This window comes from Chenopodium quinoa, unplaced genomic scaffold (assembly GCF_001683475.1).
Source record: "Chenopodium quinoa cultivar QQ74 unplaced genomic scaffold, ASM168347v1, whole genome shotgun sequence".
NCBI lineage: Eukaryota > Viridiplantae > Streptophyta > Magnoliopsida > Caryophyllales > Amaranthaceae > Chenopodium > Chenopodium quinoa.
The window spans coordinates 3,869,475-3,881,200 of NW_018742630.1; the positions used below are offsets into that span (position 1 = coordinate 3,869,475).

An 11,726-nucleotide genomic window follows, 5' to 3' on the forward strand; every position below is an offset into this window, starting at 1 on the left:
TTGGTATGAAAACTTTCAGGGTAGACTTTGGGTTTCTTTTTTTCATGAAACTTAAGTTGGGCTCCTCAAACCCATCTTAGACAAAACATATATACCTTAGATATTCAAAAACCAGCTTCCTAAGATGTCATCATAAAAGATAATGTTCTTAGCCTCTTAGGAGATAATCTTTCAGCATCAATGACACAGCATATAGTTTGTCTCGGGATTAGATTAAGCACCAAGTCTCCTATTTCAGTCCCGATCACCTGTTTCCTTGAATCCATCAATCTCATCTTCTTCTTCTGAAAATTCCCTCGTCTCATAAACCAGGAGAAATTGTTCACTGTTCTTTTGGTTTCAATAGAAAAACTCCAAACCTCTAAATCTCATTAAGAGATAAGTTAAACCAACCATCAACAATGAAGTGTTATTTAGCTATTTTTTATTATTTAGTTACAAATGCAAGGTACGCGGAAGGTCACTACAAGACTCTTAGAAACTGCTAAGCTTAATGGAAGCTTTGACAGTTTAACCCTTCTTTAGTAGGCTTTCACCTTTCCCAATCCAAAAATCAAGCTCCTTAACTTGCAATAAATTTTACAGTTTAAGCTTTAAGCACACAAATTACTGAATTCAGATTAAGAAGTATAGTCAAACCAGAAAATTTAGACTACACACTCATAAAATGGCATACCACAATATCAATATTACAGTTTTATGATATGTGATGAATGACAGATCAAGCTTTAAACAAGAGGTTACTTTCCTCTTTCAAACTAGCAACAATGAGTAAAAGATGAATTAAATATCCAACTTTCCCAAGATTTACTCACCAAGCCCTGATTAATGTCATAAACTTACAATTAAACTAAAGAGCAACTTATAACAACGCTTCTAATAAAAAATGAACTACCAAGATGGATTAAAAGCCCTCAATGAAGAGATAGAATACAACTGAGAGAAATCATAACTTAAAACCCTTGAAACAGAGCAGACACCGAAGGGAAACCAAGACTTGATGGTGAAAACTTGCCAGCTACCAGGAACAGTTGATAAAGCCACACTGGTGGCGCCATCTCCCAGAAGAGGTCAATGTTTAAGGCAAGGAGGATAGGATAGAACAGTTTCTCTTAGATAAAATCTCTACCATGATCATGAACTGGAACCATCTTTCTCCCAAAAAAGAAAGCTTTCCTTGTCAATTCTATCCTTACTGCCCTAGCTTCTCTTGTCTTAGCTTCAAACACCCTGGTCGATTTTATTAAAAAAAAATAATAATAATTATTATTAAATTAAAAAATAAACATTGACAAAATTGTCAAGTTCTGGTGGTCTAAGTTGATGTAAATCTTAGTAGACCCGACGAAAGTAACAATGATAATACTCAATTTTTAGTTAGTTGCACACAAAAAGATGCACTAAAGTTGCAGTTTTGTGTGTGGTTTAACTCCCTAAACCTATGATAGCAAAAGTTCATCAAAAGAAATTAATTCAATCAAGCTGTAAAATATAACCCTACTATAATCTAGAATATTCTACTAGAAAATAAAATTATAAAAACACCTAGATAAAACAAATCCTAAATGAACTAAAATAACCCCATAAAATGTACCCAATACAAACTTGGCTTGTAATACAATCCAAACCCAAACATTAAAAAGTCCAATAAGATAATTATTTATGAATATACCCTTTGCTCCCCCATCATCCTTCCCTTCTTTGAAAAAATTTCGACCTCAAATTTTGCCAATTCTTGAGATCAAAAACCTCTGGCAATTAGCTTCTACTTATTCTAGGTGATATAATACTCACATCAGCATGTCGTATAGAGCCCAAAACTTGGATTCCAAAAAGTATAAAAATAAAAAGTCTCGATAAATTTGGCAAAGTAAAATAATAAATACAACTGTAAGGTCTACCCTTCCCTTTTCTTTTACTATTTCTTGATTAAACAAATTGTATTTTTCAAAAAAAAAATGCAAGGAAATTATAATATTTTTAACTGACTTCATCATCTAAAAGCCAACAATAATAAGCAAGCCACAGTACAAATTGATCAATTCAAAGATTAAATCACGCTAACATTAGATCTTGACTGTAATGTAAAGTAACAAGTTAAGAAAAGTGAGCCTAATCAGCCAATCGATCTGCAATAAATATATTTTCATGAATTCTGCAATTAATAATAATGATCCAAGAATCACTATACAGCGATCAAAGATTTACGGAGACTGCGTATACTTTATAGCAATCAAACAAAACTAAAACTATACAGTTAAACCACATAAATACTGCCTGTCCTTTCAGATATACACAAGAAAAATGAATTGTGAAAAAAGACATCAGCATAAGAAGGTAACCTGGCTTTGATGTCTATAAGTTATAAGAGTTTGGTAAACCAAACCAAAGAATGACTCTTCTTGGCCTGTTTGCAAATCTAGCCTGCCATGCTGGTTCATCACTTTCATAGGTGAAGCCACTCTTCATATACAGCTTTTTTGCCGATTCATTGTCCACCGCAACATGAACATATAAGTCAGTTATGCCTGAGAGAATATATCAAAACATTATGTTAATTGAGATGAAAACATGTGCTGCACTTCTTCAAAATTATAAGTACAGTTTCAATTTTAAATCACTTGGCTATCACTCTACTAGCTTTCCAGCCCTACCCCTTCCTCTAGGATCTCTACCACGTCTTAAGTTTTAACTTCCAGCCTCCTCGAAAACTAAAAAGAAAAGGAGGAGGAACAAAGGGACAAAGCTTCAGATATCAAGAGATGAGGATCACAGGAAAGGATGGCAAAAGCTGATGTATGTCTAAGTGACTGAGCCGCTAAGGAGAGAAAACTCAGAGAAGAGAGTAGGATTTGGGGCTGTAAATTTAAATTTGTGATGGAGTACATAGGAAAAAAATGCCCAGCCGTCCCGATTCCCAAGGCATCCCCATTTTCACATGCGTCGTACTCATTGTATGTATTTTGGGCATACACCACCAGTACCGTACCTGGAGGGAAGGCATACCCGTGCTTCATAAGCCTAACGTAGTAAAAAATTATACATCAACAAGCTACATATCAATAAAATAGAGAACCTTACGCCTATATATCAATAAACTTAGTCGCATACTATGTATCAGTAAACTATCAATCAATACCCGTGCTTCATACACCTATTGGATGGCATACCCATGCTTCATAGGCCTCACTTAGTCACATAACATAAGTTAAAAGGCTAGAAACCTCTTCTGATTTATCTAGTTTCAAGAAAAGAATGCTAGAAACTGAAATAGAGGTTACTGTAGCAGTGTAGCCAGCAGAAGAGAGGATCAATATTAATTTTATTAGGCACTATTACAAATTTACAAGTAAACCACAACATAGAATCCAAAACCATTATGTTCAAATCTCTACCAGCATTTTAAGGAGGAAAAGGTAGTCTGAAATAATACATGAACCAGAAAGTATCTGTCAGATACTTCCATAACAGGAGAAAGGAAGCCTTTGATGTCCTCTGAGTTCTAAGCAGCAGCACAATGCTCCACCCTACCCAATGACTCAATTCTATTACCCAGCAAGCCCAAGCAAACTTGATCCAAGCCAATGCTCCACCCTTAAGCCATTTATGAAAAAGTGATAAGGATACTATCCCAGTCACAGCATGAAGGAGATAGCCTCCAAGTCTCATATCATATGAGCAAAAAGCTACAAGGTACAGTAAAAGCTTAAACAGAATACTGCCTTGTAGTAAGTGCAAGAGACTCCAAACATCCATATGAAACTAAAAACTCCAACACCAAACCCAAATAACCCAAAAGAGAAATTCTTCAGCTGCACTGCTGCAGATAGGCCAGACACAAAATAGAAATATATCAACAGGTGATAAAGGTTTTCTTTTCTCATCCCTCTCTCTTTTTCCCTTGATTCTTTTTGGTAATTTGAGGTAGCCATGTAAGGAACCAAGGAAGCAAAGTGGTATCTCAGCAACTAATATCAATTAAACAAACATTAATATATGACCCTTTTTGCCAAACATCCATTAAGTCAAAAGCTTAAGCCATCAGTTACAGAGACAGTACCCCATTCTTCAGCAACACACTTTGCTTTTGAGACGAGTACATAACCCAATCCATTCCTGTGCAATTCCTTGGCTACACAAACATTGCTCAAATAAGCCCTCAAAAAATCAGCTCCAATACCCTGGCAAGTGCAAAGTTGGATTAGGTTTCACAAAGTTTGCTATCAAATAGCTCAATGGAAAAACATACACATCAGTTAACATTAGGATCCACTTGGCACTTTGGCAGCCACAATTGTGTATGTGAGTCAGTGTGACCATGCCACAGAGAAGAGACCAATTAGAAATTTTTAATTTCGAAATGTTCCAATAAAACTGAGCGTTAAACATGTTGTGAGTCATGTCAAAATTTTCCATTGTTATTTGATGAAAAAATATAGTTTCGAAATTCCCTAAATCCAAATGCATGAAACAAAAGAATTCTCATATCAAAAATTGAATAGCATCGATAGATGTATAGAAATCAGGATGCAAAATTTAGGCTCTATCCCTTTTCACCTTAAACAAAAGTTTCAAGAGGAATAAGTTCATATACAATTGGGTAAGCTCGGATAAGGGCTACAAAATCCAGTCACAACTAAAAAAAAGGGAAGGTGAGGTAAAATAAGTTCAGACTTCAGATATGGGATGATCAGGAAGAACCTAGAATTAGTGTGCGTTTAACTAATTACTCAAGAGCTGCATTAAGCCAATAACACTAAATGATTGTCTTTCTAACTAATTACTCAAGAACTGCATTAAGCCATTAACACTAAATGATTGTCTTTCATATTTTTGTGTTGTGAATGTTATACAACAAACTCACATTAGAATGTTGAGTAATTAATAATTCAAAATTCTTAGAAACCTCCAAAGACAACTCAAGAAGAATTATTCAAAGAAATGAACTGTTTATGCAACCTGCATAGTTTTTCAAATGAAATGTTTAGACTTTTTGCACTATTTACCCAATCTACTTTGACTAATTTTATTGATTTATACATAAGAAAAAATACATTCTTGTGAATACTTATTGCAATTGTCTCAATGAATAGTCTATTAATATTCAATTGTTATAATTTTACTTATTGATAATTAAAAATATTTTTGGCATACGGGACTAGGAAAACGTTTAACTTAAAAAAAATAAAAATAAATAAATAAATAAATAAATAAAGCAGGGAGCATTTATGGAAAAATTTAAAATCCTATTTGATCTACACACATAAGGGAAATAATCAAGATTTTTTCATACCATTATATAGATTTATATATACCTAGATATTATATGAAATATCCTCATTTCAAATAGTAAATTGATACATTTGATAGCAGTAACTAGGGCACAAGATAAGAAATTTACAATACAAAGTTTGATCATCAAATGAGATGAAGGCCTAATTACAATACAAGTACTAGTTATTCATTTTGGGTGAGTTATTTGTAAATTGTAAGTATTCATCTATAATGTAAGCTAATTTTCATTAACTTGATTTGATTCAAAATTTTAGATCTCAATGTGTTCGAGATTCCATATACAATTCAATTTGTATTTTTGGAACCGAATAACACTTTCAATTTCCTTTTTCATGCCAAATATTCTTTTTTCCTTCAGCAAATCTGAACAAGATTAGTTCTTTCATTGCCATAGAATTTCATGTATCCAAAATTTGAAAAGAATAACATAAAAATCAAAATTTGCTTTTCCCTCTAGCAAACCAAGATTTAATCCCCAAATAACAAGGTTATTTCTTTCATGTACTATCTAGAGTCAAACAATTCCCAAAAATCAGCTTCCACAATGAAAGAAGATTTACAGAAAACCAACCCCATAGAATAGAAAACCACAAATTCAGCACACTTGAGGATAGCTTACTTGTAACCAACAAATGAATGTAAAAAACAACTAACCATAAAAAATAAGAAAATCAATTTCATTTTAGTAAATCACTGCTGTCTCAAAAAAAAATGTTGGAAACGGCAAGTCATATACAAGCATTATTTATTCAGTTAAGCAGGAGATATATCTATCACAACACAAAAGAGAATTACAAATTCAAGATACCTGTGGCTTCATCCCTGTCATCTCATCAGGTAGCCTCAGACATTGATTAAGATCAAGCGTCCCAACCACAATTCGAGATCCTCCATCATCAGAGAACTATTATCATTGACCACAAAATCAGATGAGAAAAATACTTTTTTACATGTTTTCCAAGAGAGAAAAGTAAGACAGGGAAAACCATAAGCTAAACACTGCATGGCATGTGAGATCATAAGTGATAACCAATTGAAATTAATGGACCAAATATGATGTCTCATTTAACTATCTGCACAGCAATTTTGATGATGAAGTATTTTTTTTCCATCTTTAAAGTTGGTAAAAGTTTTTATTATATGGTTAATATTGCATTCGGAATCAGGTATATTATATATGTAGATAAAATTTGAAAGACAAAGCGATACATACAAGTTCCCTTATTTCTTTGAATTTTCAATGTCTTACCAATTATGGGACAAGGGTGTAGCAAAAAATGATTGTATTGGGTAATCTCTATATTACCATAAGGGTAAGGCTACTAGCATCAATCCACCAAATGAGTAATGATAATGTACATGAATAAGCATATCCATGTTTGGTGAAGATGGAAAACATATAGGCATATAGCACATCACCCTGAGTAGTTCAAACCATATCTTTCGCTCAACATGTTAATTGAATTAAATCCCCCAAAGATCTAGCAGAAATTTACTGACAACAATGTTGTTAGAAACGTGATCTGGATCATTGGATTGTGCGACCTACCATCCAATTTTAGGTAAACGATCTGTATCGGATGCAGAATCGCAAAGCAAGCGGGATTGTTGTAGGATCAGTCAAGATTGGGTAGGATCGTCCAATTGGATAGGATCCTGTTTTTTCACTTGGATTATTATTGCATTGTAAGGATCATGTAGGATCGGTCAGAATAGTATGGAATCAGTCAGGATCTTTTGATCCTACATTTTTACATATTAAATGAGCCCAAAGCAATCTACCTTTTCTCTAAGCCTAGAAAATTACTACCCAACTACTTAAACTATAAATTTTAGCATTTTTATTGCTTTAAAAATGTGTTTCTAGTTATGTAGCAACCTTTTTATTACTCCTTTTATCAATTTCATAGGATCATACGATTCTACGAACCGATTTACCGATTCGACCTCACTCCCCTCACCAATCCAATATGGGATCCCGGTCCAGACAAACAGATTTCATCCTATTCACAATTAGAAGGAAACAATATTAATCCTCCCTACTCAATCATAAACTAAAATAAGAGAAGTATCCAAGGCCATCAATAAGCATCAGTCACCCCTGCAAGACGACTAAAGACTTCAATTAACATATGAGGCAAAAGGATAGGTTTCTTATTTTTACAAAATCCAAAGAAGTCGAGACTCATATGACATTGTAGCAAAGCAAACAATTCAAGCTCAAAAATAATCCTATGATCCTAAAGAAGTTTAAGTTGACAAGCTCCAAACTCAACAACTCAATTCATAAAATCTAAGTTCTAACCACAATGGACACATGGAGATGATTCAACTAGACTAGGTAACTGTCAGAGTTACAACATGAACACCAGCAATAATATCAAGGCATGTGTAATGATCAGTGCTTAACATGCATTTAGGAGGTAAAATAACCTAATTTGTCAAAATTGAGATGATAGCTAAGCACTGGACTCTGAGGTACACTAGACATACATGCTTTTGGTTCAATAGAAGTATCTGATAAAAAATTCCAAGACAGCAATGGAGACTATTAAGCCTATCAACTAGTAAGTCATGATTAAAAAATAAAAATTTTGGTTCTCCAATTTGGTATTCCGTGTAACAAAGCTGAGGTACACCTAGTATGTACCTTGGAGAAGTAATGAGCAACTCATTGTTGCTTTGGATTAAGAGGGAGAGTTCAAGGGATTTTCGTCCTCGAATTTAGCTGTAGAAGAGTTAGGTCTTAGGGTAGTTGCCAGGTTCAACTTATTACTTGATATAGATATAGAATGTAATATCTGTGATGGAAGATTAGATCCAATAGGATATGAGAGGTGGTAGTTGTGGACTTCTCAAAAGTTAAACAGTAGATTCTTGAGTGCTCTTCTATAATCATTTTCTCAAATTGCAATTATTCGCATGCTAATAAACTGAAATGGAAGAAGCTAATAAGAATGAGTCTCAGGAACCAACCATTTTATTACAATGTTTTAACTTGTCCAAAGTGCCAACAAAAATGATAAAAGTTACAAAAGGTTTGTGAGCTGATCACACCCCTCTTCTTGCACTTAATATTTCTATTTCAGCTAATTTTTATATTAAATATGCCTCCAAATAAGATGCTGGAACTTTTAAGTCACAAATGTTAAGACTGAGCAATACTGCAAAATTTCGTCCTATGGCCTTTCTCATACTTTATTTCATTCTAAAAAATAAAAATATACATGCACTAGGAAGTAGGAACCAAATATGTGTACGGAGGGTCTATTTCTTGACTATGACTATAATTCATATTATGCTAAGAAAAAATTGCTACTTTACAAAAGGAGAGGAAAGGCAAGTTCTGAAATAATTTTTGTGCAGAGCCATAGTTCATTAATGTCTCTATACATAAAAAGAAAAAAAAATGTAGAAGTCTAGAAGTCAATTACATCAATTGAAAAACTGAAATGAACTTTAACAGTCACTTAAAATGTATCAATTGGTTTACTGTCAGCCTTTAAAAAAATTATTACATTCCATAATGGACACTAGAAGTTCCATTGAGCCAGAAAAGGAAAAATGTTATGGAGTAATATCACTAATTGAAACAGAAATCCAATTAGAAAGAAGGCTAACATACCTTACACGAAGTACAAAGATCTCCAGACAAGGCCGATAGATGAGACAAAGGAAGAGTGGCATTTATGCAAGAAACCTTTCTGAAACCTTCCCTTTTGCCTGCAACACGTTCTTTTAATGCTTCGAACTCTCGCTCAGCTAGGTACCTCTTATGATCCTAAAGAACTTGACAAATAAAACATGATATGAGCAATACATAGTCATTGACAACAGAAAATGCAAAATCATAATGAATAACATATATAGCATTAATATGAAGCTTGCCCAAAACCCTAGCCTTGACATCATACTTAAAATAAGACCGGCACCAATTAAAATAGCAAATCACGCTCACCTCAACGCCAAAAGAATCCTCTTTAAATTTGTTTAAAGTTCGAATGCGGAGACAAGCAGCATAGCATTTGATCCTAGATTCCTTGACCTCAATTTTGAATTGATAATAATTTAAATTTAAAGCAATTCCTATTCCTATCAAACAGCAAATTTGCAACTTCAACTAACAATTTGTAAAATAGAATCACATAATTCAAACAAAAACTCAAACACACAATTACAAATTCATCACACAATACTTCAATTTCAATCAAAACAAAGCAATTATAGAACAATTGATCAATCTATATTACTCAACACTAAATTCCAGTTCCAAATGCAGTAAATTAACGATGAAAACTCAATCGCAAATTACGCTCACCTCGAGGCCAAAAGAATCCTCCTTATATTCGTTAAAAGTTCGAATGCGGAGACAAGCGGCAGCCCAAAGCGCATCCTCGGAGACGGCTTCTTCGACAAGGAGAGCAGATTGATCGATGATCAACGATTGTTGAGGAGCGTCGCAAACTTCTGACGACGAAACAGAAAGCTTGGAGAAGCGTCGGGGAGAAGAGAGAGAAAAGGTGAGGTTGGATGATGGTAGTGGTGGTGACGAGGTGAAGGAATTGAGGAGAGGAGAGAGAAAGTTGAGGGAAGAGGAAGAGAGTGGAAGTGTCGCCATTTTCATCCCTCTTTCTACGACCGAGCTTTTTGTCCTATGGATTTGGATTGGGTTGGTGCATTGTGCATTCGTGCATATGTTTATAATGGGCATACAAGTATACATGTGTACAATGACTATTTTGTCGAGGGGTTTCAAATGGTCGTGAGCCACTTTTGGTATGCCTCACAAGAGTAAAAAAAGTCATTTCACGGTATTTTATAGACGTAATTTTCAATGGTACAAATACACTATTAATGGTAGTACACAATACACTTTTAATGGTAATTCAAAAAATTACACTAGAGGTTTAATAGTACAAAATATACTCTCAGTAATAGTGGTCCCTAATTTTTTTGTCCCTTATGCACGTGAATACATGTCTGCAAAAAAAAAAAAAAAAAAAAAAAAAAAAACAAAAGGGTGAGACCCACACCATCCTTTTCACTATTCCTTTCTCTCTCTTCCTTATACCTTTCTATTTTAATGAAAAATTGTGAGATATAAAACTTGCGGCTAACCATGAGCCGTTAGATTTTTTTCTTTTTTTTTCCACAGAAGGGAAACAAGTAGTAAAATCAAAATAAAAAAGGGGGAGCTAGGGCTCTTTCCTCGCCTGAGTGGCAAGGTTGTGGGCTCTAACTACCTCTGACCTAGGCACTTTGCTATAACAGAAGTAATTTTTTTTGGTGTTTAGAGAGTCACAACGGGTGGGGGTGAAAATCGATTCCAGGATCTCCTAGAATCGGGAGGGAAGCTCTAACCACTTGAGCTATCCTTCACTCTCTACAACAGAAGTAATTTAACTCCCTACTTAGATAAAGGATATTCTTGATATGGGCCCTATTTACCCAAGCACAAGCATAAGGTGTTTGTAAATGTCTAATTGCCTCCAAGCTATCGGTAAGAACTTCAATGTTTGTGTGTCGTTGCGTCACATGATAGGTCCCCCACCAGATAACTTGTAGCTCAGCCTATATGCTGGAGTTTGCAAACACTTTCATTCATCGCACCCTCTTCCTGGTAGTGACCATTTACCTTTATTACCCAAGCCACAACAACATTATACCCTGACTTTTTATCCCTTTTCCAAGCTCCGTCCACAATGACAACTGTTGGGAGAGACTCCCCACATTGGCCCCTGGTCTAGAATTTCCTGCATGGGTCTTCAATTCCTTTCACCATCTGTTTTCCCTCCATTCTACAAGGTCTCTCCTTGAGTCGTGAGTCATTAGTACTTCCTCCTATTTTGTCCAACTCTCAAAAACAAAATACTACTACGGAGGAATTCTAAATCACGAACTGCTTTTGTCCTATACCAGATGACTATAACAAATATTTTAAATCGACAATTTTAGCAGTTCTAGGTTGGTATGATTACCTAGTGTAATTAATATTTCTTATGATACCAACGAACCTTTAATTAGATACCAACAAACCCCTAATTAGTATGATTTTTTTTATTTTTTTATTTTGTCACTATTATGGTATACCAACAAGTCTTCTTTTATTACCAACTAACTCAATGTTGACATACTTATAACTGAAAATAAGATTAATATTCACGTGTTTTCTATTTAATGACTTTAAGCGGTACTTAGTTATCACTATTCTACTAATTATATACCAAAATAAATTATCATTCAAGTTTAATAGTCCACCATGCTTCGCAATATTAAATGTTCAAATAAAAAGTTTTGACCAATACCTGAAGTTAGTTGACACTGGAACCAGAGGCGTTCTGAGCTTTCGACTTACCAAGGTAGCTAACCCCAACCCTGTCTTCCTTAGATCAAACGCAACAAAGATCTAATTCGTTTCTAACATTAGACTG

General features: G+C 34.4%; 1 protein-coding gene across 1 annotated transcript; it reads right to left on the reverse strand.

Moving 5' to 3' along the window:
* Positions 1 to 628: 628 nt before the first annotated feature.
* LOC110721935 lies at positions 629 to 9,987 on the reverse strand. Its single transcript, XM_021901169.1, has 6 exons — positions 9,614 to 9,987; positions 8,921 to 9,076; positions 6,104 to 6,199; positions 4,061 to 4,181; positions 2,343 to 2,528; positions 629 to 1,230 (listed from the first exon to the last, which is right to left on the reverse strand). The coding sequence occupies exons 1-5, from the start codon at positions 9,917 to 9,919 to the stop codon at positions 2,356 to 2,358; spliced, it is 852 nt and encodes a 283-aa protein (XP_021756861.1). The 5' UTR covers positions 9,920 to 9,987; the 3' UTR covers positions 629 to 1,230; positions 2,343 to 2,355.
* Between the last annotated feature and the right edge of the window lie 1,739 nt (positions 9,988 to 11,726).